The 24,413-nt window shown below is 36.7% G+C and overlaps 1 protein-coding gene across 6 annotated transcripts in view; it reads left to right on the top strand.

The window, feature by feature from the left end:
- The window catches only part of tbc1d9 (TBC1 domain family, member 9 (with GRAM domain)), a 64,556-nt gene that overhangs the window by 12,478 nt on the left and 27,665 nt on the right, over positions 1-24,413 (top strand). For all 6 annotated transcript variants that reach the window (XM_073042746.1, XM_073042745.1, XM_073042743.1 and 3 more), the window contains exons 2-13: positions 2,808-2,918; positions 6,790-6,908; positions 7,192-7,420; positions 8,842-9,103; positions 9,277-9,484; positions 11,171-11,374; positions 13,375-13,551; positions 15,015-15,165; positions 16,195-16,409; positions 19,152-19,269; positions 21,352-21,637; positions 22,334-22,463. In XM_073042746.1, the coding sequence (XP_072898847.1) occupies positions 2,808-2,918; positions 6,790-6,908; positions 7,192-7,420; positions 8,842-9,103; positions 9,277-9,484; positions 11,171-11,374; positions 13,375-13,551; positions 15,015-15,165; positions 16,195-16,409; positions 19,152-19,269; positions 21,352-21,637; positions 22,334-22,463 (2,210 nt within the window). The remainder of the gene's footprint in view (positions 1-2,807; positions 2,919-6,789; positions 6,909-7,191; positions 7,421-8,841; positions 9,104-9,276; positions 9,485-11,170; positions 11,375-13,374; positions 13,552-15,014; positions 15,166-16,194; positions 16,410-19,151; positions 19,270-21,351; positions 21,638-22,333; positions 22,464-24,413) is intronic.

Here is a 24,413-nt window from a genome sequence, read left to right as displayed (position 1 = left end):
AACTATCCTCAATTACTGTTGAGCTGGTGCAGTCTGAAGCCAGATGTTTTGGAAATGATTGTTTGGCCCTCTGCTAAAATGATTTCTTGTATCATAATACAGTTATTGGGCTCCATCATCTTTTGTTGTAGAGAATGCCATGGGTTCAACAGTGAGGAAATTTGTCCTCATCTCACACAGAGTCCCTGGAGGCAGGCACAAAGGGAATGTACCATGGTAGTTATTTGATGTTTCCATGTAACTTTGACTGTTTTTGATGCTTAATATGTTAGATTTTATTATTGTGGCAAAGAAGTCATAGCAATGATAAACAAGAGAGGGACTTTTGCTGATTTGGAGTTGGAACAGCAAATGAAACATCATTATGTATGAAAAAATAAGAACAACAGATTACTTAGCCTAAAATGAATTACAAGGAAAATGATAGTATCTATTAATAAGTAAGTGATATCAAAGTATTTGTTGAAGCAGAGTCAACTTATAGTTGCATTAGTATTTTTCAGGATGAAAGTGGATGAACAAAGGGAATTTGGAAACATACCACAGAAGACTGAATACCAATCTCAAGATTATTGCGTATGGTTCTGGTTGTTTTTAATTATAGAGAGAATCTAGAGACCCTGGAAAGGGTGCAGAAAAGATTTAGAAAATAACATTGGAACTATGCATAATGGGAAAGGCTGACAGAATGGGGCTCTTTCCTCTTGACTAATAAAAAGACTGGGATGATCAATTAAAAACTTTAAAATTATAGAGGGTTTTGGTTGAGTGGGTATAGAAAAATGTATTCATTTGTGGAGCCTAGTGTAACTAGATCCTATTAGTATAGGGTAGTCCCCAAAAAATCCTGTAGAGAATTGTAAAAAAACTTTTTTAACCCAGGATCATGAGAATGTAGAATTTATTACCACAGAAGTGACTGAAGCGAACGGTATAGGTATATAAAAGTGAAACCTGGACAAGTATATGAGGGGGAAGGAAGAAAAGGATTACACTGATAGATTTAGATGAGTAAAGATAGGAGTAAGTGCAAGTGAGACATAAACATTGACTGGGCAAGGGAAATAGAATGTTTCATTGGTATATTTAATGTAGAGCTTTGCTTCACTATCATGTAGGCTCTGAAATTACATCTGGAAAACTGTACAATTTGATCTCAAAGAAAGTATGTATTTTCTTGAATGTAATGCAGTAAAGTTCACTAGGCTGAACCCTGGGATGAGGAGGCTATTCCTTGAAGAAAAATTAAGCAGAATGGTGCTATAGAGGTGAGAATGATCTCATAAAAAGTGCAAGGTTCAAAGAAGGCTTGGTAGGTGGAGATTATGGGTAGAAAGGTGCAGTAAGTTAATTTTCCTCGAGTGGGAGTCTAGAAATTAGGTATAATCTCCGGATAAGGGATCTATCACTTAAGATTAAGACGAGGCTACATTTAATTTGACAATTGTGAATCTTTAAAACTTTGTTACTCTCGATGGTCATGGGTGCTATGTTATTAAGTACGTATGTTGAAAGTTGAAAATGTTTTCCTATCCTCTTACTACTATGTAGGAAAAAAATCAGCATGTGAAGGGAAAGGAACGTGTGTCCACCAGACACGCTTATATATTAAATAGTGAACAACAAAAGCACGCAACCACTAACCACAGCCACCACTTAATCATGTCCACACTGTATCAGAATCTGTGGATCCCTGATCAGCCTCTAGAGTCACTTGAGGACCACCAGTAGACAACCTCCAATAGGGAACATCATACTCGTCTTGAATGATTGCACTGCTACTGCTAGTATGGTCAGTCATTTAAAAATGATGTTAATTACTGCAGCTTTAGTAATAAAAGAAGCAGAGAACCTTAATCTGCAGCTGTTGGTGCAAGCAAGTCGGCAGATAAAGATGTAAACAAGAGCATATGAGAAAACACAAATTTGAAAGTGAATAGGAAAGTTTTATGTCAGAATTTAGACCTAATTAGAATTTGTTGAGATTATATCTGCTGTCCTTTTAGAGAAAAGGTTGAAAATGAATGAAATGGTTTCTATTCCAAATTATTACAAACTAATTTGTTGTCTTTACAATTATATAGGAAACCAAATATCAAAAACAATTTTTAATTAGGACTAGGTTTTTGAATTCAAGGCAAATATTTTGCACTCTTAAAGTGTAGATTGGCTGCGTCAGGAGAGAAACTAGATTGTCTCGATGCTGAGGAATCTGGTTGCCTCTAGTTTTGTGAAGCAGTATTGTTATATAAATTTTTGGAAACTTTGTAAAAAGAAGTAGTAAGATCTACAGGATTTTTTTCCTTTTGGGTACATAACAGTACTATCTGGGGGCATATAATCTTAAAAATGGAAAATGCTTGTAAAGTTATTTTCTATGATTCTTAAATCAATATTTATGAATTATGGATTTTAAGAAAAACTATTTGAGCCATGATACACCTAAATGGTACTAAATCCGTTTTTAGATTTCAGTGTGAGCTTCTTGTCTAACAACGTTGTGGGAAAACATTAAGGATGTTTTATTTCCACTTCTGTGCAATTCCCTTTTTGCATTTCATGTATGAAAACATTAAAACAAATAATCAAGTTTTTCTCAGAACATCTCAATTGTTTTTGAGATTTTGCAGTTTTGGATCACTTCTAAATGATAGAATTTCATTTTTGCGTTTAGAACATAACTTGTAAAATTCAAGTGATCTAGATTTTGTGATATGCTGAGAAATGAATGCATGTTATTATGGTTGTTACAGAAATTGTGTTTCAAGTCAGCTAATTGTAATCTTGCTTTGAAATTTCAACTGTAGGTTTGCTTGTGGGGACACTTGATGTCGTATTAGACTCCAGTGCTCGCGTTGCACCATATAGAATCCTTTATCAGACTCCTGAATCCCTAGTATATTGGACAATTGCATGTGGTGAGTTTTCAAATAATAAGTACATTCTTATGTAATTTAGCAATTCTAACTGAAATATATAGTTTGTAATAAGATCTGAATGCAGAGTGGGAAAATATTTTTGATCAAATCATCTCTTACGAGGCTTAGTCATTTGCTATAGATAATCTGTAATGAACATTATAATGCAGTAACATCAAATGCATACCTCTTCAGGACTCTAAGTTCAGTACAGTAAGAAATAAAGATTTTTTTGAGAAAAGAAGCAAGTATTCAAAATTGTGTGACGAACATCTGTTGTGAGAAAGTGAACTGGGGAATATGAACAATGACTGTAAGCGAGCATGTGGGTAAGAAGGATGCGATAGAATATAATGTGGCGAGCATCCGGGAAGTGCAGGGGGATCCTGGTGTACAGGCTATTCAGATACATGGTAAAAGTGCAGGAAAGCACAAGTGTTTAGAAGAGCAAATAGAATATCAACATTTATTCAAGGTGGGTTAGATTACTAGAATAGGGAAGTTTTCCTGAGATTTAACATGCTTTGATGAGTACTCATTTGAAGTAGTGTGCTGCTTTGGTTTCCATAACTGAAGAGTGCAATGGTCTTGGAGTTGGTGCAGTATACATCGATTTAGAAGATTAATATCTCGGATATTGGCTCGTTATTTGAAGGGACATCAAATAAAGTTGTCTATTTTCACTGGAAGGTAGAGGAATAGAAACAATACTGAGGCATAGAAAAAAAATTGAGAAAGATTGGCTGGGTAGATAGCAAGATCTATTTTCTCCTGCTGCTGGAAAATTTCAAACCAAGGGCTTTTCTATTTAGAACTGAGAGGAGAAATTCCTTCTCACAAAAATTATGAATCTTTTGGAACTGAACATTGATGGGATTCGATGAGAGCATTATGGACAACTATTCCTAAAGCAGAGGAGATTTAGTTTGATGAAACAGAAGTAACATCATGGTCTTTGCAGTTTGCCAGTGGCCTTAATAGCACTGTTACAAAGTATGAAATAGGTTCAAAGACATCTAGCTTAATAACAAATAAGAAGTTAAAAGTTTGGAGAAAGAAAAAGCTGGTAAAATACATTAAATAGTTTGACATGTTGTAATGGAAATGATAATGGTGCACTTAATGAATCATAATTTGACTCAGATATGTAGTTTGTGGAACAGAAATTATATTTGATTAGTTTATTATTGTTTTGAGTTTTTGGTTGACAGGATGGATAGGGAGAATCAGTGAATGTCCTTGAATTTGAATTTTAAGGTACAGTGCTAAATGTTGTGCAACATTAGGACACAGAAGATGGGGGTTTGATGACCACAAAACAAAGTAGAAATTAATTGTTTTGAGTTGGCAGCTGTACCTATCAGGACGCTTCATCGCCACCTTTGAAGAAATTGAGGAGATCGACTGCAATATATTGAATTGGAGCAAAAACTTGCAGATGCTGGAAATCCAAAACCAACAAAAGAAAGTGCTGGAAACATTTGGCAGTGTCAGTGGGGAGAGAACCAGCACGAATAATTCAGATTGGATTTATTTGAGCTTAAATAACAAGATAATTGTGTTTAAAATTGCAGAGGGCTGAAGAAAACATGGGTTGGCATATATAAAAGTAACAAGGGTTTAAAATAAAAGTCAGTTGGATATGGAAATGAAAAATAAAATGGACAGAAACAGGAAAGGCATATCCTTGGATAAGGGAGAAATAAAGAGCTTAAATGTATGGTTACATTAACCCTGATGTATGGTTACATTAACCCTGATAACAGACAGAAGATGAATTGCTGACAATCAAGTATATGTTCAGAATCGTAGGAGCACTGTCAAAGGTCAAAGACTGGTGGGAGTGGAGTGAAGAATTAAAGTGACAGGAGCCTGGAAGCTCAAAATCACTCTTGTGTATTGAATAAAGTTTTCTGCAAGGTTTTTCTACTGGTTTCTCCAGTAGAAAAACAAACCACATTTTAAGCATCAAGTGCAGTACACTAAATTAGAAGAGGTGCAGGTGAATTGCTGGTTCACTTGGAAGCTTTTATGGGTCCCTGGATGGTAGAAAGGGAAGATTTAAAAGTGCAGGTGTTACACTTCTTGCATGGGAAAGTGAAGAAGTTGGTAGAGATGAAATAGTGGAAAGAATGGTCTTATTTGAACTCTGAAATGAAATGGGAAAGAATGCTGTGCCTGTTAGTGGACTCATGTTAAGAGGAGGCAGAAGTTATGGAGACCGCTACTTTGGCTATGGAGGCTGTTGGGATGGAAGGTGAAGAAGACAAGGGGAACCTTATGCTGTGATGAGAACAGAAATGCTAAGAAATAGAGAGACTATTAAGAACCCTGTCTACTAGTAGAGGGAAAGCCATGGTTGAGGAAAAGGGCAGACATTTTGAGAGTACTGGTGGAATTTCTTCAGAAGAACAAGTGCAACAGAACAGGAACACTGAAGAGATTGGAATGGAGTCCTTAAAAGATGTAGTGAGAGAGGAGGTGGCATTGAGATTGTTGAGAGTTGATCAGAAAAACATCATTCCATCTATCAGGCCAAGAGATCATCATGATTGTTAGGGCCACGATTGTTCCCCTAGCTACACTTGGTCTTGAAGAAAGTGAATGGAGTTGAAGGAGTTAATCCAGACCATGTAGAGTGATGGTAGAAAAGGGACTGGTTTGACCTCTGTTTTAGAAGGAAATGAAGTGTTAAGAATTCAAGCAGGTGTAGGATGTAGTTGCAGAGAGTTTAGATGTCATTTGTAATGACGAGCTGGACTATGCCAAAACAGCAGAAATTATCAAAGGTATACAGACAGACAGACTTTATTGATCCCAAGGGAAATCCCAAGGGTATATATCTGTAAATGGGAAGTGACTAGACAAGGGGCAAAAGAAGAGGGTTAAAATGGAATTAAGTAAATTTTGTGTGACAAGAGCATGCTAAATCAGTGAGTCTAGGAAGATGGCCCTGCTATGGATCTTGAGGAAGAAGTAGGCAGTGTGGAATTGCCAAACTATAAGACTGAAAGCTACAGAAGAAAGATTTTCTGATGTTCAATGGGATTGTGGCACAATGGGAAGTATGAGAAAGTGTTGGAAAATTGTGTTTTTGAGGGAAGAGATTTTTTGGGAGTTTCATGCATAACTAACTTGATTAGGAAGGTATGAAGAGAATCAGTGAGAGCAAGATGTTTGATGTACTCTACATGAACTGAGTAAGGCTTTACTTGTATAGCAGGGTGGGAAAAAATAAAAGCCAAAGGAGAGTGGATTGATTTTACATGCTTAACTTTGGAGGAAGGGTTAAGAATACAGAATTAAATAGGTGGTTTAGTCATTTGGGCTGAAAGATGGCCAGTAGAATTAACTGCAGTGAGTAATGGCCAAAAACTTCTAAAGCCAGCAGGACAGGTTTAAAGTTAAATTGAAAAGGCATGCAGGGTACTGTCTTAACCATATGTGGCACAGCATAAAAGTGGGGAGACAGCCTATATAGGAAACTGGTGAATAATTGTGTGGGGTTATTGACTGGGTTATGTCTTGGTATAAGTATTGTCTGGTCACTGAAATAGAGGAAAGATATGATTGTACCAGGTAGATCTCCTCTGCACACTTTACAGATATGACTAAAACTGGAATACTGTAGTTACAAAGATTGGGTTTACTCAGATTATTTTCTTTGGAACAGGAAGCTCTTAATTGAAGCACATAAAATTAAGGAGACTTGACTTCAGGCAGTACAGCCCTTTTGTTTAAGATCAAAATTTTGTTCCATATTTTCTATCTTGAAATATTTAGCAATAGTTTATTCATTTCTGTACCTTGTTTATTTTGATATATTTGAGTAGAAATTTGATGTAGGTGTCTGCAATTTCTTTATACATAGGTAGTTCAAGGAAGGAAATAACTGAACATTGGGAATGGATGGAACATAATCTATTACAGACACTTTCAATCTTTGAGAATGAAAATGACATCACTACATTTGTTAAGGGTAAAATACAGGTTAGTGATTTAAAACAATATTAAAACAAAATATGAGAGCATATAAATAATAAGTAATTGAATAGTAATGAAATTGAGGATTTATGCTGCTATATTTAAATAAGAGTAGATATACGCATTTTAACTACAGCTCCAGGAATAAAATGCCCTTTGAAAGTATTTGAAACAATCACTTGTATATATCAATTCAGTGTGAAAAGATAAACAACTGAATTAATTTGTAAAATATTTCTAATATAACATTATTTACTGAGCTTGCTGTTCATTTTCCTTTTGATTTTAGGGTATAATTGCAGAATATAATAAAAATAATGATGTAAAGGAGGATGACGACACAGATAAATTTAAGGAAGCTATTTTGAAGTTTCGTAAGCTCTTTGGGATGCCAGAGGAGGAAAAGCTGGTTAACTACTATTCTTGCAGTTATTGGAAAGGTCGGGTTCCACGGCAGGGATGGATGTATCTGAGTATCAATCATCTCTGCTTTTACTCATTTTTGCTGGGCAAAGAAGGTATAGTATTCTTCGGCAGTTTATCTTCAATTTAGGGAGTGTGGATGGGCTCAGGTTATAATTCATATTATTGGGTGTCGTACTTTTAACAGTTTTAATATAAATATAAATCTTGCTTTCTTCACCTCATTCCTAACAATCCATCCACTTATAGAATGCTGGTGAATCTTACGAGGCTTGGATTATTCAAGAAGTTGTGTAATGCTTGAATTGAAACATCAATTTAATTTGCACATGTAAATAAAAACATGATCTGAATTTAAAAATTAAAATAAGGTTTTGTGATCTGGATTAAGGACTATATTGTGATTAATTGCTTTTCTTGCAGAGTATCTGTTCAGCTGAATGTTTTCCCCATTCTTAAACTTTAATCATATCTCTTAAATTTACAAAATGATATGAAATCAGTCAGTGCAGTTATTTAAGTTTGTAAAGCAGGACTAATGGAAAAGCTTTAATTTTTTTAATGTGTCAAAGGTCAATGTTTCCTAAGTAGAATGATCGACTACAGACAACTTAGGACAAGAATAGATAAAGATATACAGTATTTGGATGAATTGTGATAATATGATCAATGTCAAGGCAAGAAGTCATAAAGTGAATCATTTTACATTTGAAAATTTTTCTTGGAACATATACTAGAAAATACAATGGATTCCAGTTAATTGGCCCAGTTAAGCAGCTGCCACAATAAACTGAAGTAAGCAAAACAGTTCTGACTTGTCTTGCGGCTTTTTCTCTTGCCAACTTTCAGTGACAAAAAACACTGCTTTCTGAACGCAAACACACCGCAAGTGACGCTATTTAAAAACAGTTTGCTCTAAGCATGGTGTAGTGCCTAATAGCTATATGACATGCACACGACTTACGCTCATTAGAAGATGTTCAGCAACAGTCACCTGTCCCAATTAAGTGGCTTATTATCCAAAATAAGCGATGGAAATTCCAGCTATTTTTGCAATTTGCTTTTGTTCGTTAAGAGTTGTCATGAATAAGCAGCTGCCCTGATTAACTGGAATCCACTGTACTTGTTTTGCTGTTAAATCAACTGTATTTTTTTGCTATTTCTATTGCACAAGAAGGTTAACTAGAAAATTAAATATATTGTTACACTACTTGTATTGTGACAAAGGCCCTGAATGGTGGAACTTTACATAATGTTCACTCACGATGTTTTGTTCTTTCGACTCCGAAGAACTGATATTTTGGGAATTTCATGCTGCTTTTATGTGCAGTCAATCAAGTGACAGAGAATGAATTTCCACACAGTTTGTGACAGAAAAGTAATGAACTATAAATGTGATTATTTCTTCCTGTTCATAAAACGTGAAGGTATTTGGGAAATAGAATTTGTTTTATAGTCTCCTTGTAGTTCTGGTTTGGAACAATGAAAATGATCTGAGTGTCTCACCTTCTTCTAGCCAAGTTAGTGATCCGATGGGCAGACGTTATCCAGCTGGAGAAGAATGCCACACTGCTCTTTCCTGAAATGATCAAAGTGAGCACAAGATGTAGTGAGCACATTTTCACTGTCTTCCTCAATATCGGTGAAACCTTTAAACTGATGGAGCAACTAGCCAACATTGCTATGAGGCAGCTTCTTGATAATGAAGGCTTTGAAGAAGATAGATCACTTCCAAAACTAAAGAAGAAGTCTCCTCAAAAAGTTTCTGTTTTAAAACGGTTAGTAGCTTGGAAATTTAATATGGAAGTTCATATTAAATACAAAATTGAACATTAATTGAGTATTATCTATGATAACTTGTTTTTATATTAATGGTTATTTTATTTAATATTGTATGCTACATTTTTAAAGTTAGGAACTCTAATGAATCTATTTTAATATTCAATTAAAGGGATCTTGATGCCAGGGCAAAAAGTGAGCGGTACAGGGCTCTATTCCGGCTTCCTAAAGACGAGCGTCTGGATGGGCACACAGACTGCACCCTTTGGACACCATTCAGTAAAATGCATGTTGTGGGCCAGATGTTTGTTTCTAATAATTACATCTGCTTCACCAGTAAAGAGGAAAACCTGTGCAGTCTTATCATTCCTCTCAGAGAGGTGTGTATGAACTAAAGATGTTAACATTAATGCATATAATGTAATATTCTGCAAGATTCTAACTAGATTTTGTTTTTCCTACAAACACTCTGTTCTTATTTATGTTAGAATCATTTATAAATTTTCAAATCAGGAAACTAATTGGATATGGCTCAGGCCTGTCCTCACACTGGTATATTCACATTTGCAGTATGTAAAATTGCAGCAAGAACTGGACATTGTTTTCCTTAAGTTTAACAGTCATTTACTGTGCTATTCTGTCAGGAAATGGTTAGTTGGGTATTTTTATTTTTATTTTACTTATAAATATAGCATGGTGATGGCCTTCTGGCCCATCAAGTCTGCTCTGTCCATTTACACCCCATATGACCAATTAGCTTATTAACCAACCCATACATCTTTGTAATGTAGGAGGAAACTGGAGCACTAGGGGTATTCCACGTGGTCACGGGGAGAATATATAAACTCCTTACAGACAGTGGCACCAAGTGAAGCCGGGTTGTGGACATTGTAAGAGTGTGGCACTGATTGCTAGGCTACAATGCCACCCCGCAAAGCAACATCGCTATTTATTTTTTTCCATTAATTTCTTCACAATTTTAGCTTCGGTTTCTTGTATTTCCATTTAAGTGCACATGTTATCATTAATTGTGCTTTATTTTGAGTAATTGTATATTTCAATAATTCTTCAATGTAAACAGGGAAATTAAAGGAAATGCCAGGCAAAATCATTTGATAGCTTTCATGTAATAATAGATTCTGCAGTGGACAGATGAGCTTCATTTGTTCACTACAGCCTTGAATAAAAGCAGGGATGGAGTGTTGCCCCTACTGCAATATATCTTGCAGCTGTAAAACAGAAAATGTTGATGGAAGACTGTGATATGTGAAATGTCCTCCCAGAGTTAGAAATGTTGACATGTTTAAATCATCAGGTTAGATTATTATTCCCATTGATTTTATTGTTCATGTGGGATAAAATTATGTTCTAGGTTCTAAACTTTTCCCACAATGAAAAGAAATGTGGACAATTCAAAGCTCCTGTTCAGTATTCTTGTAACTGTTAGCATTATAGATCAATGAAGATGATCTGTGCTTGTTAAAACTAGATATGTGGTGCAGAGCTTTGGCAATGTTGCAGAGCATGGTGACTTTTCCAGTTCTGTTATAAACTAGGGTACAGAAGAGTATTAAGAAAGGTATCACTGAAGTTACAGTTTATTAGACTTCTGAACTTAATTTTGTGTCCGATGCAAAATACCTCACAGAATTGCAAGAATTTAACATGAGTGCCACTGTAATCTGTTTGATATGCCCTTATGTCAATTAATCTCTGAACAATAGCAATAATTGCTGTGACCTCTGTTTAGAAAATCCATCCACCAATAAATTTGCCTTAATTCTGAACTGCACTTCTTTGCAATGAAACAATACAATTAAATATTTAATTGCATCCTTGGATGTGTGTTGGCACAATGCAAATTTAAATAGCAAAAGATCTGAAAGGTAATTCATCTGAACTTAGACCTCCATAGAACTAAAATTCTTAGTACACAAACTTGCTGAAGAAAAGCTAATTTGATTAGTGTTAAATGTTAGTGATGAACTGCTGGTTTTCAGCTATTCACTTGAATGTGATACACCTTAAAGAATATGTTTATCCCCCCCCCCCCCCCCCCCCCCCAGGTCACAATTGTGGAAAAAGCGGACAGCTCAAGTGTACTTCCAAGTCCATTATCTATCAGCACAAAGAACAGGATGACTTTCTTTTTTGCCAATCTCAAAGATCGAGATTTCCTGGTTCAAAGAATTTCTGACTTCCTGCAGCAAACAACATCAAAAATATATTCTGACAAAGAAATGACAGGAAGTCTCAACTCTGATGAAGAGGTATGCAGAATGAAATCTGAGCTAGTCTAAGAAACTGATAAACTCAGGCAGACTAAAATTTCTTAACTGTCTCAAATGGTTAAAGGGATGTAGGAGAGTATTTACAGATTATTTTAAAGGGAAGATATTTTGAAATCAGTCCTTGACGATACACCATTTCAAAATATTCAGAACTTTAATCTTTTAGGATTTTGTGATCAAAATTATAGCCATGTATATGATAACATAAAACTATTGAATAGCTATAGTCTGTCAATCTATGTATGAAATAAAATTTTCTGATTTGTTTGAATGGGATAAACCTTGTTGGCTGGAACTGGAGACAAAGGTGAAGGCATGCTTTAATTTTAGTTATTTCTACATTTTTTAAATGTGTTTTGACTAGCTTTTTAAAAATGTTGAATTTGACTTCAATTGTAATATGAGGGGTGATTGATAAGTTTGTGGCCTAAGGTAGAAGGAGTCAATTTTAGAAAACCTAGCACATTTATTTTTCAACATAGTCCCCTCCTACATTTACACACTTAGTCCAGCGGGTGTGGAGCATACGGATCTTGGCCTCCAGAAAGTGTCCACAGCAGGGGTGATTGATAAGTTTGCGGCCTAAGGTAAAAGAAGATGAGTTATACAGCTCTCATTACATGCACATGCAGGTCAACTCTTTGAGTGATTATGTAGAAAGTTTGAAGTTAATCACTCATCGGGGTGATTGATAAGTTCGTGGCCTAAGGCAGAAGGAGATGAGTTATTAACTTCAAAATTTCTGCATAATCACTCAAAGAGTTGACCTGCATGTGCATGTAACGACAAAAAATTAAATTCACATTGTGCTTAACAAAAGACAAGCTCTTTCCTTCTTTTAAAGTCTGTCAGGTGTATTCCAAACTTAGGCCTAACATAATGCTACCTGGGACCAGTCACCCTGAGGTCTTGCTACTCATCTGGAGTGTGTGAAGTGCTAGTGAGTTTGGCACGTTGCAGCTGGACCAGATGATTGCAGGTGACTGAGACTCTTCACCAGGACTGGAAAGGAAGGGGAAAAGAAGCCCGAATAAAGTGGGACGGGGGAGGGGGAAGGAATACAAGCTGGCAAACCACAGTAGAAACCAGGTGAAGGGGAACATGGGGGGGGCGGGGGGAATGAAGTGAAGAACTGGGAGGTGATGAGGGGAAGCGGTAGAGAGCTGAAGAAGAAGGCATCTGAAAGGAGAGGAAAGTGGACCTTAGAAGGAGGAGAGGAAGAGGGACGCCAGAGGGAGGTGAGGGGAAGGGAAGGAGTATGAAGGGATTCAGAATGGAAAATGATGAAAAAGAGAAGGGGGAGTGGGTAGGAATTACCTGGTTAGAGAAATGAATGTTCAAGCTGTCATGAGACCCTTTGCACATTCTTATCTAGTGGGCAGCTTATTCTGAGATGTATATTTATAGTTTACTTTCAGTCTAATTCCTTTGTTGAGATCCATTTTAACTTTAAGATGAGAAATTCACTGTTCATTTCTCTTCGAGGACTAATAAAGGATTTAAATGAAATGAATCTTGGCATACAGTTTCATAAACTGATCTAGACTGGAATTCTCATTCCAGGAAATAGTAAATACTTGTGGGCATCTGGAAAGGAAATCAAATTGAATTTTATACCACTGCACTGTGTTTGATCAAAGCATAAATCAAACTCGTCAATTTTATTGGATGTGTAGTTTTCTGCAAGTGGCTTTCAAAATCGTAGAACTAATACCATGGTTACCTGCGTACTTTTAGACATGTTAGATGATTTGCTACTTGGATCTTGATAATTGAAGTTGATATTTTATTTAGGCAGAGGTGAAAGGCCAGAACATAAATTTTTACTGAGATTTTTTATGCAGTGTAACATTAGATCACTAGTTTATTCAAAAGAGTTTTTAAAATACTTTTTAATGATTGGCAACACTTTCTGGAAACAATCAGGGTTTATTTGACCAGCATGATTTACCACCAGAATATGACTGTTTGCTTTGCAGGTATTTTCAAGACAAAGCAGTATTGTTTCAAGTAGCCCACAGAGAAGTCTCAGCTTCACCTCAGATACAAATGAAGAACGGCAATTCATTCTGAATGGGAACAGTACACCAATAGCAACACAGACACTAATGACAATGTATCGTCGAAAATCGCCTGAGGAGTTCAATCCTAAAGTGGTACAAGCTGTTATTAATGTATCCCTGTTATTAAATACTGCTTTGAGTTAATCTGAATTTATTTATTTAGTTTAGTTTATTCATTTTAATCCATGGAAATAAGTGGTTTAAAAATAATTCAAACTCTTAATAGTGTTACATGCAAGGCAAGATCTGGTTGAAGAAGTTTTTATTTGTGCATAAAAGTTTTTCTCATTCATTTTTTAAGGCTTTTCCAACTCAAACACTTTGAGCAGTTAAATTTAGAGCAACCATGTTCTGGCCAGAAGTGTCACAGAAACAATTGTTGTGCTCATTTAAAAGCAGCGTGCTTATAAATTAAAAATAACCTCACCCCTCTCCACCAAAACATGCACCTGTGCAGACGTAATTCACCTTCACTGTGTATTCTGATCATTACTTCATAGAAGTGAAAAGAAATTATGTTCCAGTTTTGAGGCTATTTTTATAGATGGGGCTTACTTCTGACCCTTGGTATGTTAGGAAATGCATAACAATATTTTAAGGGACTTTGGACCTATTATCAACTAGCACTTTAAAAGGTGAGCATCTTGTTAAAATTGTATTTCCTGCAGTATTATTAATGTTAATTTAGCAAATGAAGACATGTTTTGCTCACTGTGGCATCCAGCATTCAGACTTGGAAATGCCAGTAATGGCTGGGAGTGAGAATGAAATAATCTCATTACTTCAAGTTAGGAACTATTTGGAACGAAGAATTTGAAGGTATCAGCAATCATTTTGAATGTTACCTTTGGTCCCCACTGGACAGTCGGCTCTCGCCTATGGTTGCACGTGACAGTGGCCACACACCAGTACACCAGTTCAACAGGTGGGTTAAACCAGGTGAGGGTAGCTGGTGGATCTCGTACTGAGATAGGGACGTGCCTATCGGCTCCAGCGGACTGAGCGGTTGAGATCTGCACCAAGATCCAACGGCCTGGAGGGTGGTTCTGCAAAGCTGTGTGGAGAGCGAAGGGCATGACGAGGCACAGAAGAAGCCATGGCCATCCACTGCAACTGGGGAAGATCGCAGTTGTGACATCTGCTCATTCCACTGGACCTGGACACCTGAGGTTGAGAGAGTGGTGGTGCTCCAGTGCAACGGCTTTTCCCACTTTAAAAGCTGACCATTACCAGTTTCCTGTAATTGTCCGATGCAGTGAGCAGCCACTAGTAGTATTGGTAGTGTTCTAATAGGCTCTGTATTTCTTTTTTTAATACATTTTTAACTATTTCCATGAAACTTCGGCTAATTGGGGCATCCACTTAATTGAGCCAAAATGTACAGGTCCTGATGTGTCCCAATTTACTGGAATGCACTGTACTATTAAAAATAGCCAGTGCTAATTTGTGGCTTTTATATATTGATAGAATATTATTTGAAAATAATGCATTATTTTATATGCGCAGCACTCAGAAATTTGATTATTGATGATTATGCTATGCTTGTCAATAATTAGGCAAAGGAACTAATGAAAGAACAGAGTTGGAAAAATCATTTTGCTGAATACGGACGTGGAGTGTGTATGTATCGCACAGAGAAGACACAGGAACTTGTACTGAAGGGCATTCCAGAAAGCATGAGAGGAGAACTTTGGCTATTGTTCTCAGGTGTGTAAAGACAGAAGCTTGCTTCTACAAGGAACTTGTCGTGTTGCAAACTATCAAAATTGTCATAATTTAAGCAGAAGCAAATGTATTAGGGACTAGTTGAGTTTATTGCTGTAGAGTTTTTGAACTGTTGCTCATTTTGAGAATAAGAAATCCCTGAATTCTGAATGTCTGACTTATGACACCCCTTACATGTGAACAAACTTCCATGTTAATAAAGTCGGACATATGAAAACACGATTGTTCATACAGTCAACAGAACTCACTGGTTCTTCACCTCCCCTCATAATTGTTTCTTCTTATCAGTCATATGTTTTTGGTGTTATTCACTACGTACCATAGAGGTATGGTTACCATATTGGGTGTCTTCTCTGTATATCTTATGACTTTTGAACAAAATTGACCTATGGACTTCTATAAAAACGGAACCCAGAAAATCGCCGGATATTCTAATATTAAATAATATTGTATATGAGGTTTGAATTTTAGCTTTTAGCAATAATTAGTAAAACACCCCAGAACACTTCATTTTATTTCTGTTAAGTACACCAATAAAACTCTCTGGAAATACATTTTGTCATGGCAGCCATCAAAATACAGACCCAGTGTAAACTACCCATGAATCATATATGTCTGGGGATAATGCTGTACATTAATCCATGAAATGGGGGAAAGTAAAATGGTGATTATTATCATTATTGCTATTTGCCCAAGTTTTTAGTAACTAGAAATGCCCATATACTGCTAAGGATAATAACCAAAATCCCATCCCCAAGTACTTAGTTGCAGTTTTAATATCAAGCCAACTAGCAAATATCATTCTGACTATGATTTGAGTTTCAATTTCCTAATTGGCAATATGCAGAGTTTTGAATTCTGCCCATCTTTCTTTACCTCTCCACCATTCCTATAGTTCTTTGTCCAGCTTAAAAGGCATAATTTGAGGAATAGAGGCTTGGTTAATAGCATCCTGGGAGAAAAATAACATTTGTTTATTTGATATAACTTAGAATATCATCCTTGTCACAGGTGCCATTAATGAGATGGCCACACATCCTGGATATTACTCTGATTTGGTGGAGAAATCCATTGGAAAATATAACCTAGCCACAGAAGAAATAGAGCGGGATTTACACCGCTCTCTTCCTGAGCATCCAGCATTTCAGAATGAAATGGGAATCGGTGCTTTGCGGAGAGTACTCACTGCCTATGCTTTCCGAAATCCCAATATTGGATATTGCCAGGTAAATATTATTGTAGTATTTGAACTTGTAAAATTAGTAACAAAATCAGTGCTGTTTAATTTGCTCAAAATGCTGGTGTGTAAATACATTCTACTCTTTGAGAAAGGAGGGAAGCAGAAGAAAGGGAATTATAGGCCAGTTAGCCTGACTTCATTGGTTGGAAAGATGTTAAGAGTCAAGAGTCAATTGTTAAGAATGAGGTTTCAGGGTACTTGGAGGCACAAAATAAAGTAGGCCAAATTCAGCAAGGTTTCCTAAAGGAAATCTGTTGGAATTCTTTGAGGAAAGAACACAGGATAGTCCAAGGTGAATTGATGGAAGTTGCGTATTTGGTTTTTCAGTAGGACTTTGTCAAGGTGCTGCATGTCAGGTTGCTTAGCATGTTAGGAGTCCATGGTATTGCAGGACAGATGCTTGCATGGATAGAGCAGTGGCTGATTTGCAGGAGGCAAAGAGTGGGAATAAATGGAGCCTTTTCTGATTGTCTGCTGGTGATTAATGGTGTTCTGCAGGGTTTTTTCACTTGTTTATCAGTGATTTTTGATGTCAGAATTGATGGCTTCATGGCCAGGTTTGCAGATCATACAAGATGGGTAGAGGGGCAGGTTGTGTTAAAGAAACAGGAAGGCTGCAGAAGGACTTGGAGAGATTAGGAGAATCTCTAAGTAGAAGATAGAATACAGTGTCGGGAAATGTATGGTCATGCACTTTGGTAGAAGGAACGGAAGTATAGACTATTTTCTAAACTTGGGAAAATTCAAAAGTCTGAGGTGCAGAGGGACTTGGGAGTCCTCATGTAGGATTTCCTAAAGGTTAACTTGCAGCTTGAGTCGGTGGTGAGGAAGGGAATTGCGATGTTAGCATTGATTTTGTGAGGACTAGAATATAAAAACAAAAATGTAATGCTGAGGCTTTGTAAGGAGTGGTGAAGTATTGAGAACAGGAGGTAAGGGGGAGTGGTGGGGCAAGAACTGACAAGAAGACCTAAGGGATGTGTCTTCTGAAAAGAAAGTGTATAAGGAAGGTACAATGGGGAGGGGAGGGGGAAATAGGAGCCAGTAGTAGGAATATGTGAATGATCTAGTGCACATTTTTTTCCTCTTTTTTCTTTAATAACAGATGCCATAATCTGCAACCTTTTTTTTTGTTTCCACCTGTCAATTCCCAGTCCCTGCCACCTTCTTAAACACGAGATTCTGCAGATGTTGGAAATCTTGAGTAAAACACACACAAAACACTAGAGAACTCAGCAAGTCAGGCAACATCTATGGAGGGGAATAAACATCGTGTTTTGAGCTGAGACCTTTCATCAGGACTGGAAGTGAAGGGGGCAGGTGACAGAGTAAGAAGTTGGGTGAGGGGGGAATGTAAGTTGGCAGGTGGTAGATGAGAGGCTGAAAGAGGATTGGTGGAAGCCCTAAAGGGTGGAAGGAGGAATCTAATGGAAGACAGTGGATTATGAAAGAATGAGGAGGAGGAAGAGGAGGAGGGAAACCAATCCAGAGGGAAAACAGGAATTAGCAGAATCTCCCAGGGGCCATTTAATTCGACTTCCCATTCTGAATCTAGCGAGAGTGAATATTTTGGTTTGGTGACCACTTCCCTGCATTTGCAGAACTTCAATATCAGCAGTTTTTATTAGCTTTACAGTTTTTCAATGTGTCAGCTTCAAGAGCCAACCTGGGAAGGCATAATATATAACTGCATGTACATCCATGATTGCACCCATAACAGAGGGTAAAGAAAATTTTGAATTAGGATTTTCAATGTGAAGAAACATTCATCTAATATAAATTAGGTGATCTTAAAATGTTGCTGCAATTCTTATGGTTGGACATAGCAAGAATGATTTTCAGTTATGTGGGTATTTGAGGAGCTTTTACGAGGCAACACTACTAAGGAAGATATAATTGTCATTTTGTTGAATGTTCAGTGTCTGGAGGCACACTTCTTTCTCCCCCACTGAATAACAATCAGTCTTTCCATTTCCACATTCCAATCCATCCATATCTAACAATAGGAAGGGCTTTCTGGCCCTTTTGTCCAAATCACATGGTGCTCTGATCTTTCTGTACCTCAACAACTCCCTAATCCTAGAAGGCATCGCAACAGCAATATAAAGGTTATTAATAAACTATTTCAAAGATACACTGGCTAAAGAAAGACAGTTTCCATCTATAGGATCTATTGGTCACCATCTGTTCTTTAATAAATCTGTGATTTTCTTGCTTAAAAATTGTTGATGTTTAGAACAATGACTGACACTAGCCAGCTAGCCCAGTATCAGAGATGAAAAAAGTGAGTGTAAAGAAGATTGTGAGGAATTGTTCATTTCATGTAGTAGAGAATATTAGGAGCTGAATACATCTACTCTTAATATATGTAATGTCATGAAAATAATTACATTGCCTACATCAGTAATTTCATGCTAGAAGTCAAATGTTTATTATTTTCATATAAGGGACAAAGATTTATAGATGTTTTGCATGCATACAGTTAAAGATATAGAATATCCTATAAATATTTGGGTAGAAACTAAGAATAGGAAAAGTCAGTACAAACTGAATAGTATTTCATAGAAAATTAGCTGCTTTGTAAAATTCTGATTTTAATTATTGGTAAACTTGTCTTAATAAGTTTCTAAGAATTCAAAAAAATTGCTGAGCATCCTTTAGCATTTTAAATTGGTTTTAAAGTAAAATAGATTGTGTGCTTATTACCAAATAATGTCTGTGTGTGCAGGCAATGAACATTGTCACTTCAGTTTTGCTACTATATGCAAAAGAGGAGGAAGCCTTCTGGCTGTTGGTAGCACTCTGTGAACGGATGTTGCCTGACTACTATAACACCAGAGTGGTTGGTAAGTATTGTGCACTTGCCTAAAGAGCCCATGCTAAATCTTGATAGTAAAGCATGCAATTTTTCATGTTAAACTTTCACAAATTGTGAAAATAAGGAGACATTGAATACATTCGGGCCGATTACGGTAATCACTACAACCTCATAATTTTATATTTTACTTCAGGAATAAATGTAGTCCCAATACTAAATAGATGTCAATAGTCCCAACATTATTTAGTTTTACAATATACATCTATACAGTTGAATGACTAAACTTGAAAAATAAAACTAAGTTTAACATGGGAAAAGGTCCTTGAAGTTCAATGGCATTATCTTCACCTAAGTGCTTGAAAGGAGCTTAATGAATACTAGTGAAAATGTCAAAATTAATTATTCAACATTATAGATTTGTAGTCACTTGGAATATTAGGACAATTTCAAGGACACTTCTGAATATCCAGTTTTTCCCTGATCTTGTTAAGCGGCAAAAGATGTGATCAGTACATTTTATATTGTGTTTACTCTTGAGGAAATTGTATATAGGTTAAATAATTTTCCCCAGTATATTTGTTTCTGACATTTCTTTTTTATTTGTCTGAAAAACTCTGATGGAGGTGACTGTTTAAAACCTCTTCAGGTGCTGGAACTGAACATGTATATTGCCATCTTTAATCAAAGGCATATCTACAATAGTTACTGTGTTTGAATTGATGCCTATGGCTCTGACTTAACAAGGACTCTTACAAAATTAGTAATAAGTTATTTTGTCAAGTTATTTACCAGGTCTTTATTCATAACTCGTAAATCCCCTTAGTAGAACTGACCCAGACCTAACAAGTATGATCCAAGTTTGTTTATCTCTGCATTAATTAATCTCAGCCCAAAATGATGATGAGGTTACTGCAGTCAGTTGCAGTAATCCTGCTAGGGAGGGTCACAGACAGTCAAGCACCACCAGTAACACAAAATCCTTGTGTTACATATCAAATATGTAATTCCAAGCATATGTCCCATTTTTGCATAACAGCATTATTTATCAGGTCTCCTTCAAAAGAAGTTTCATGTAATGTATCAGGCAATGTTGGAGGTCTTTTTATTCTTGGATGTGGGCTCTTAGAACAACAAATAATCTCTCTGAAGGCCGTTTTATTTATTTATTTATTTATAAAACAGTTGAGAAACATTTGTAGCAATATCACTAGTGCCAATTCATTTTGTTATCATCTAATTTCTCTAAACCCTGTAAATACAACATGCAAATGATTATTCTGGTTGACTTCACTTACAAAGATCAGCAACAGTGTTTAGAATGGCCCATATGTTACAATTATAGAGGCACAAAAACTGTTTGCACTCCTTGTCATTACAGTAGCAATCCCAGAGTTATTATCAATGATTCTGTGTGCCTCAAAAGTCTATGCCATTTGAAGCTTTTCTGCTGCATTAGAATTGATATGAATTTAGCAACTGCCAAGTTCTTCTCATGGTAATATATCCTAAAAATATCATTAGTCTAAGTGACTTCTAATTGCATAGTAAGCCATAATTACTGCTGAGCAAAGAATGTAACCCAGATAAAAACCAGTTTTACAAACATTCTGTATGTGTCTTTGCATAAATATTTCAAAATTATTTTTAATTGTTATATGATGCTTCATCAAGCATGTGTATGTATTTCTGTCTTAATATTTATAAAGTTACTTAAAAATAGTGCCATGTTTTGCCATGTGCTGATTGTGCAAATTCCATATGATTGACTATCACACGGCTGCTGGGCCTCCCAAGATATTTCAACAAAAGCATTAATGAAATTTGATATTCAAGAGTAATGAGAAATTGTTTTCTGGTTCTTGTTTGCTTTTGCATTACATACAAAAAAGATGCATGTGCAAGGGTAACCTAGCTTGTCCCATCATAATGTCTGCACATGCTATCCCACCCACAGCCCTGAAATTTCTTGGGAGAGGCAATGGGCCAGACTTGATTTACTTACGGGGAAAGTAAATTTGGAATGTATTGCATTTTAAAGAATCTGTTTTGTAATATGAATGCAGAACAGTTTTCTGAAGCTTTAACAATTACCTTCTGTTCTTCTCTGTAGGTGCATTAGTGGACCAAGGTGTGTTTGAGGAGCTTACTAGGGATTATGTACCACAGCTTTATGACTGTATGCAGTACTTGGGTGTTATCTCCACGATCTCACTCTCCTGGTTCCTCACTCTATTCCTCAGTGTAATGCCTTTTGAAAGTGCTGTTGTAGTTGTGGACTGCTTCTTCTTTGAAGGAATCAAAGTAATTTTCCAACTTGCTCTTGCTGTGCTGGATGCTAATATTGAAAAGCTTTTGAATTGTAAAGATGATGGAGAAGCCATGACTATACTTGGAAAGTGAGTTCTTTTTAGTTGCTCTTTTTGCATACTAGTTTCTTTTAAAAATTATGTTGTAATTATGAGTGAATAAAAGTAGCTCAAGGTGGCACAAGAGATAATTTACACCAAACAAATTTTTAAAGTAGAAAAGCATCTAGTGCTTTCACGGCATGTATGACGAATAAACTCTTGGGCTTACAGCCGGGTGTCGATATCGATTATAACCGACATTTTGATGACAAGCTCTGCCATCTTCTTGAAAGATGACAGAGTTTGTCACCAAAACATCAGTTATAATCAGTGCCTATACCCAGCCGGAAGCCTGAGAAGAATTTAAGATCCTTAAAGGTCATAAAGACAAACTTCATTAAGCATTGTTTATAACCATTTCCCCTTTAATGAGAATATATCTTTGATGGGTTGATGAATTTTGGATATGCCTTTTATTATAGTAATAAAAACATTGAAGTGCAAAATAGCAAAAAAAAATATGTAAATAATTTTTAAACATCAGAAGAATGGAAGTAAAAACAAGATATAAGAAATTTAAATGTCAGGTATTGCAAGGACTCTCATTCCCTCATGGTCTGTGATGATCAATTGTTGTGAATACAGAGGTCTTTTTCTCTGAACACTAATCATTCTATCAGCTTTAGTTCTGTTTGTTTAAAGAGATAAATTTCTAAAATGAATTCCTTTTTTTTTGTTTACTAGGTATTTGGATAGTGTGACAAACAAGGACAGTACATTACCACCCATCCCTCACCTTCACTCTCTTCTCAGTGATGATGGAGACCCTTACCCAGAGGTTGATATCTTCAAGCTTATAAGGAGTTCATATGACGTGAGTGTCCAAGTGAATTCCAGTATACCCAGCTGGGTAATTTATGGGTTGAGGATCTTTGTAAATGATGATTTTATCCATAACTACACAATAATCCATGTTTACCCGAAGGAAGAATAATCTGTCAGAAAAAAATTGGAAAGCTTATGTTTAAAATAACATGAGTCAATTAGATATGGTTAACGTAATGGTAAATTCATTACTCTTGTGGGCCAACAGGAACAGCCTTGAATCAGCATTTTGTATAAAATTAAATTTTATAGTGTAGTACCATCTCCAGGCTATATCACTTCACACCCATATCAAACCAATCATCCACTGCTCCCAGCCTCCTGCTTTGAGGTGTTGAAGTGAAGGTCTCTTTGCCGCACTGATATCCAGGTTAAGAAGTGGCCACGGTTTGTTTTCATTTGATTTGCATGAGGTGGTTGGAGAGTTTTTTGTTTTTTTTCCCTCCATCTTTTTTTTGTCTCTTTTCACAATCTCATCCACCTCCATTTCACAATAAACCCTTGTTCATCTCAGTCAGATTCAGTTGCCCCCACCTGAAGCCTGAATCTTCACTCTTGCAGAAAATCAAAACAAAAACAATCTTCATTGTTTTTGCTGTGCATGGCACCTCACCTCCAACATATTTCTCATAGAAATAGAGCTAATGCAAAACTATTCAACTCAAGGGATCTAGACACCAGAGCCAAGATCACCCAAACCTCAATAGTCAGGCTACAATATTCAGTGCACACATGCTCAAAAGTCAAGTTTCAAGTCATTTTTGACTTTTGCTTTGAAATACACAAGGATGAGGCTTGCATTTAACCTCCACAAGGCAAGGGCTCTTCTGCCCCTTATTTATAACACTACCAGTAATAGGTGGTGAGGATGCCTAGAAAGAAGGACCATTTTTGTATCACAAGTCATTCCTCCACAAAGGAAGACATCAAAAATAAAGTTCACTGTTGCCTTTAATGCCCCAATGTGGCTTTTGATCAGTCAAGAGAAAGAATATTTAACATGCACCGATCTCAAGCCTGACCCACCTTCCCATGTGCGTCTGAGACCTGGACGACATACAACAGGCTCCCCTAGGTATTGGAAGATTCCCACTACTGTTCTCTCTGCAAATGTCTTCAAGTTCATGTTCCAGATGAACATCTCCAGCACTGAAGCCATAAGAACTTGGATCAGAATTGGGCCATTCAGTCCATCAAGTTCACTTCACCATTTCATCAGTGCTGACCCAGTTCCTTCTCAACCCCATTCTCCTGCCTTCTCCCCATAATCTTTCATGCCCTGACATATCAAGACTCTATCAACTTCTACTTTAAATATTACGCTCAGTGACCTGGCCTCCATAGCCACCTGTGACAATGAATTCCACAGACTTGCCACCCTCTGGCTAAAGAAGTTCCTCCTCATCTCCGTTCTAAATGTATATTCTCTATTCTGAAACTGTGCACTCTGGTCCAAGACTCCCCACTATGGGAAACAACTTCTCCAAATCCACTCTGTTACAGGCCTTTGAACATTTGATAGGTTTCAATGAGATCTCTCCTCATCCTTCTGAATTCCAGTGAGTTCAGGCCCAGAACCATCAAACACTCCTCATATGATAAGCCTTTCAATCCTGGAATCATTTTTGTAAACCTCCTTTGAATCCTCTCCAATGGTCAGCACGTCCTTTCATTTGCCTCCCTGACCCTTACCTCAACCTGCAAGTTAAACTTCAGAGAATCTTGCATGAAGACTCCCAAGTCCCTTTGGACCTTGGATTTTTGAATTTTTTCCCCATTAAGAAAGTAGTCTATGATTTATATTCCTGCTATCAAAGTGTGTGACAATACATTTGCCAACATTCAACATAAAAAGAAGTTCCACCATCAGCCCCTGCAGAACACCACTAGTCATTGGCAGTCAATCAGGAAAAAGCTCCATTTATTCCCACTCTTTGCT

This window comes from Hemitrygon akajei, chromosome 4 (genome assembly GCF_048418815.1).
Source record: "Hemitrygon akajei chromosome 4, sHemAka1.3, whole genome shotgun sequence".
Taxonomy (NCBI): domain Eukaryota; kingdom Metazoa; phylum Chordata; class Chondrichthyes; order Myliobatiformes; family Dasyatidae; genus Hemitrygon; species Hemitrygon akajei.
This window is presented reverse-complemented; position numbering and strand designations above follow the sequence as displayed.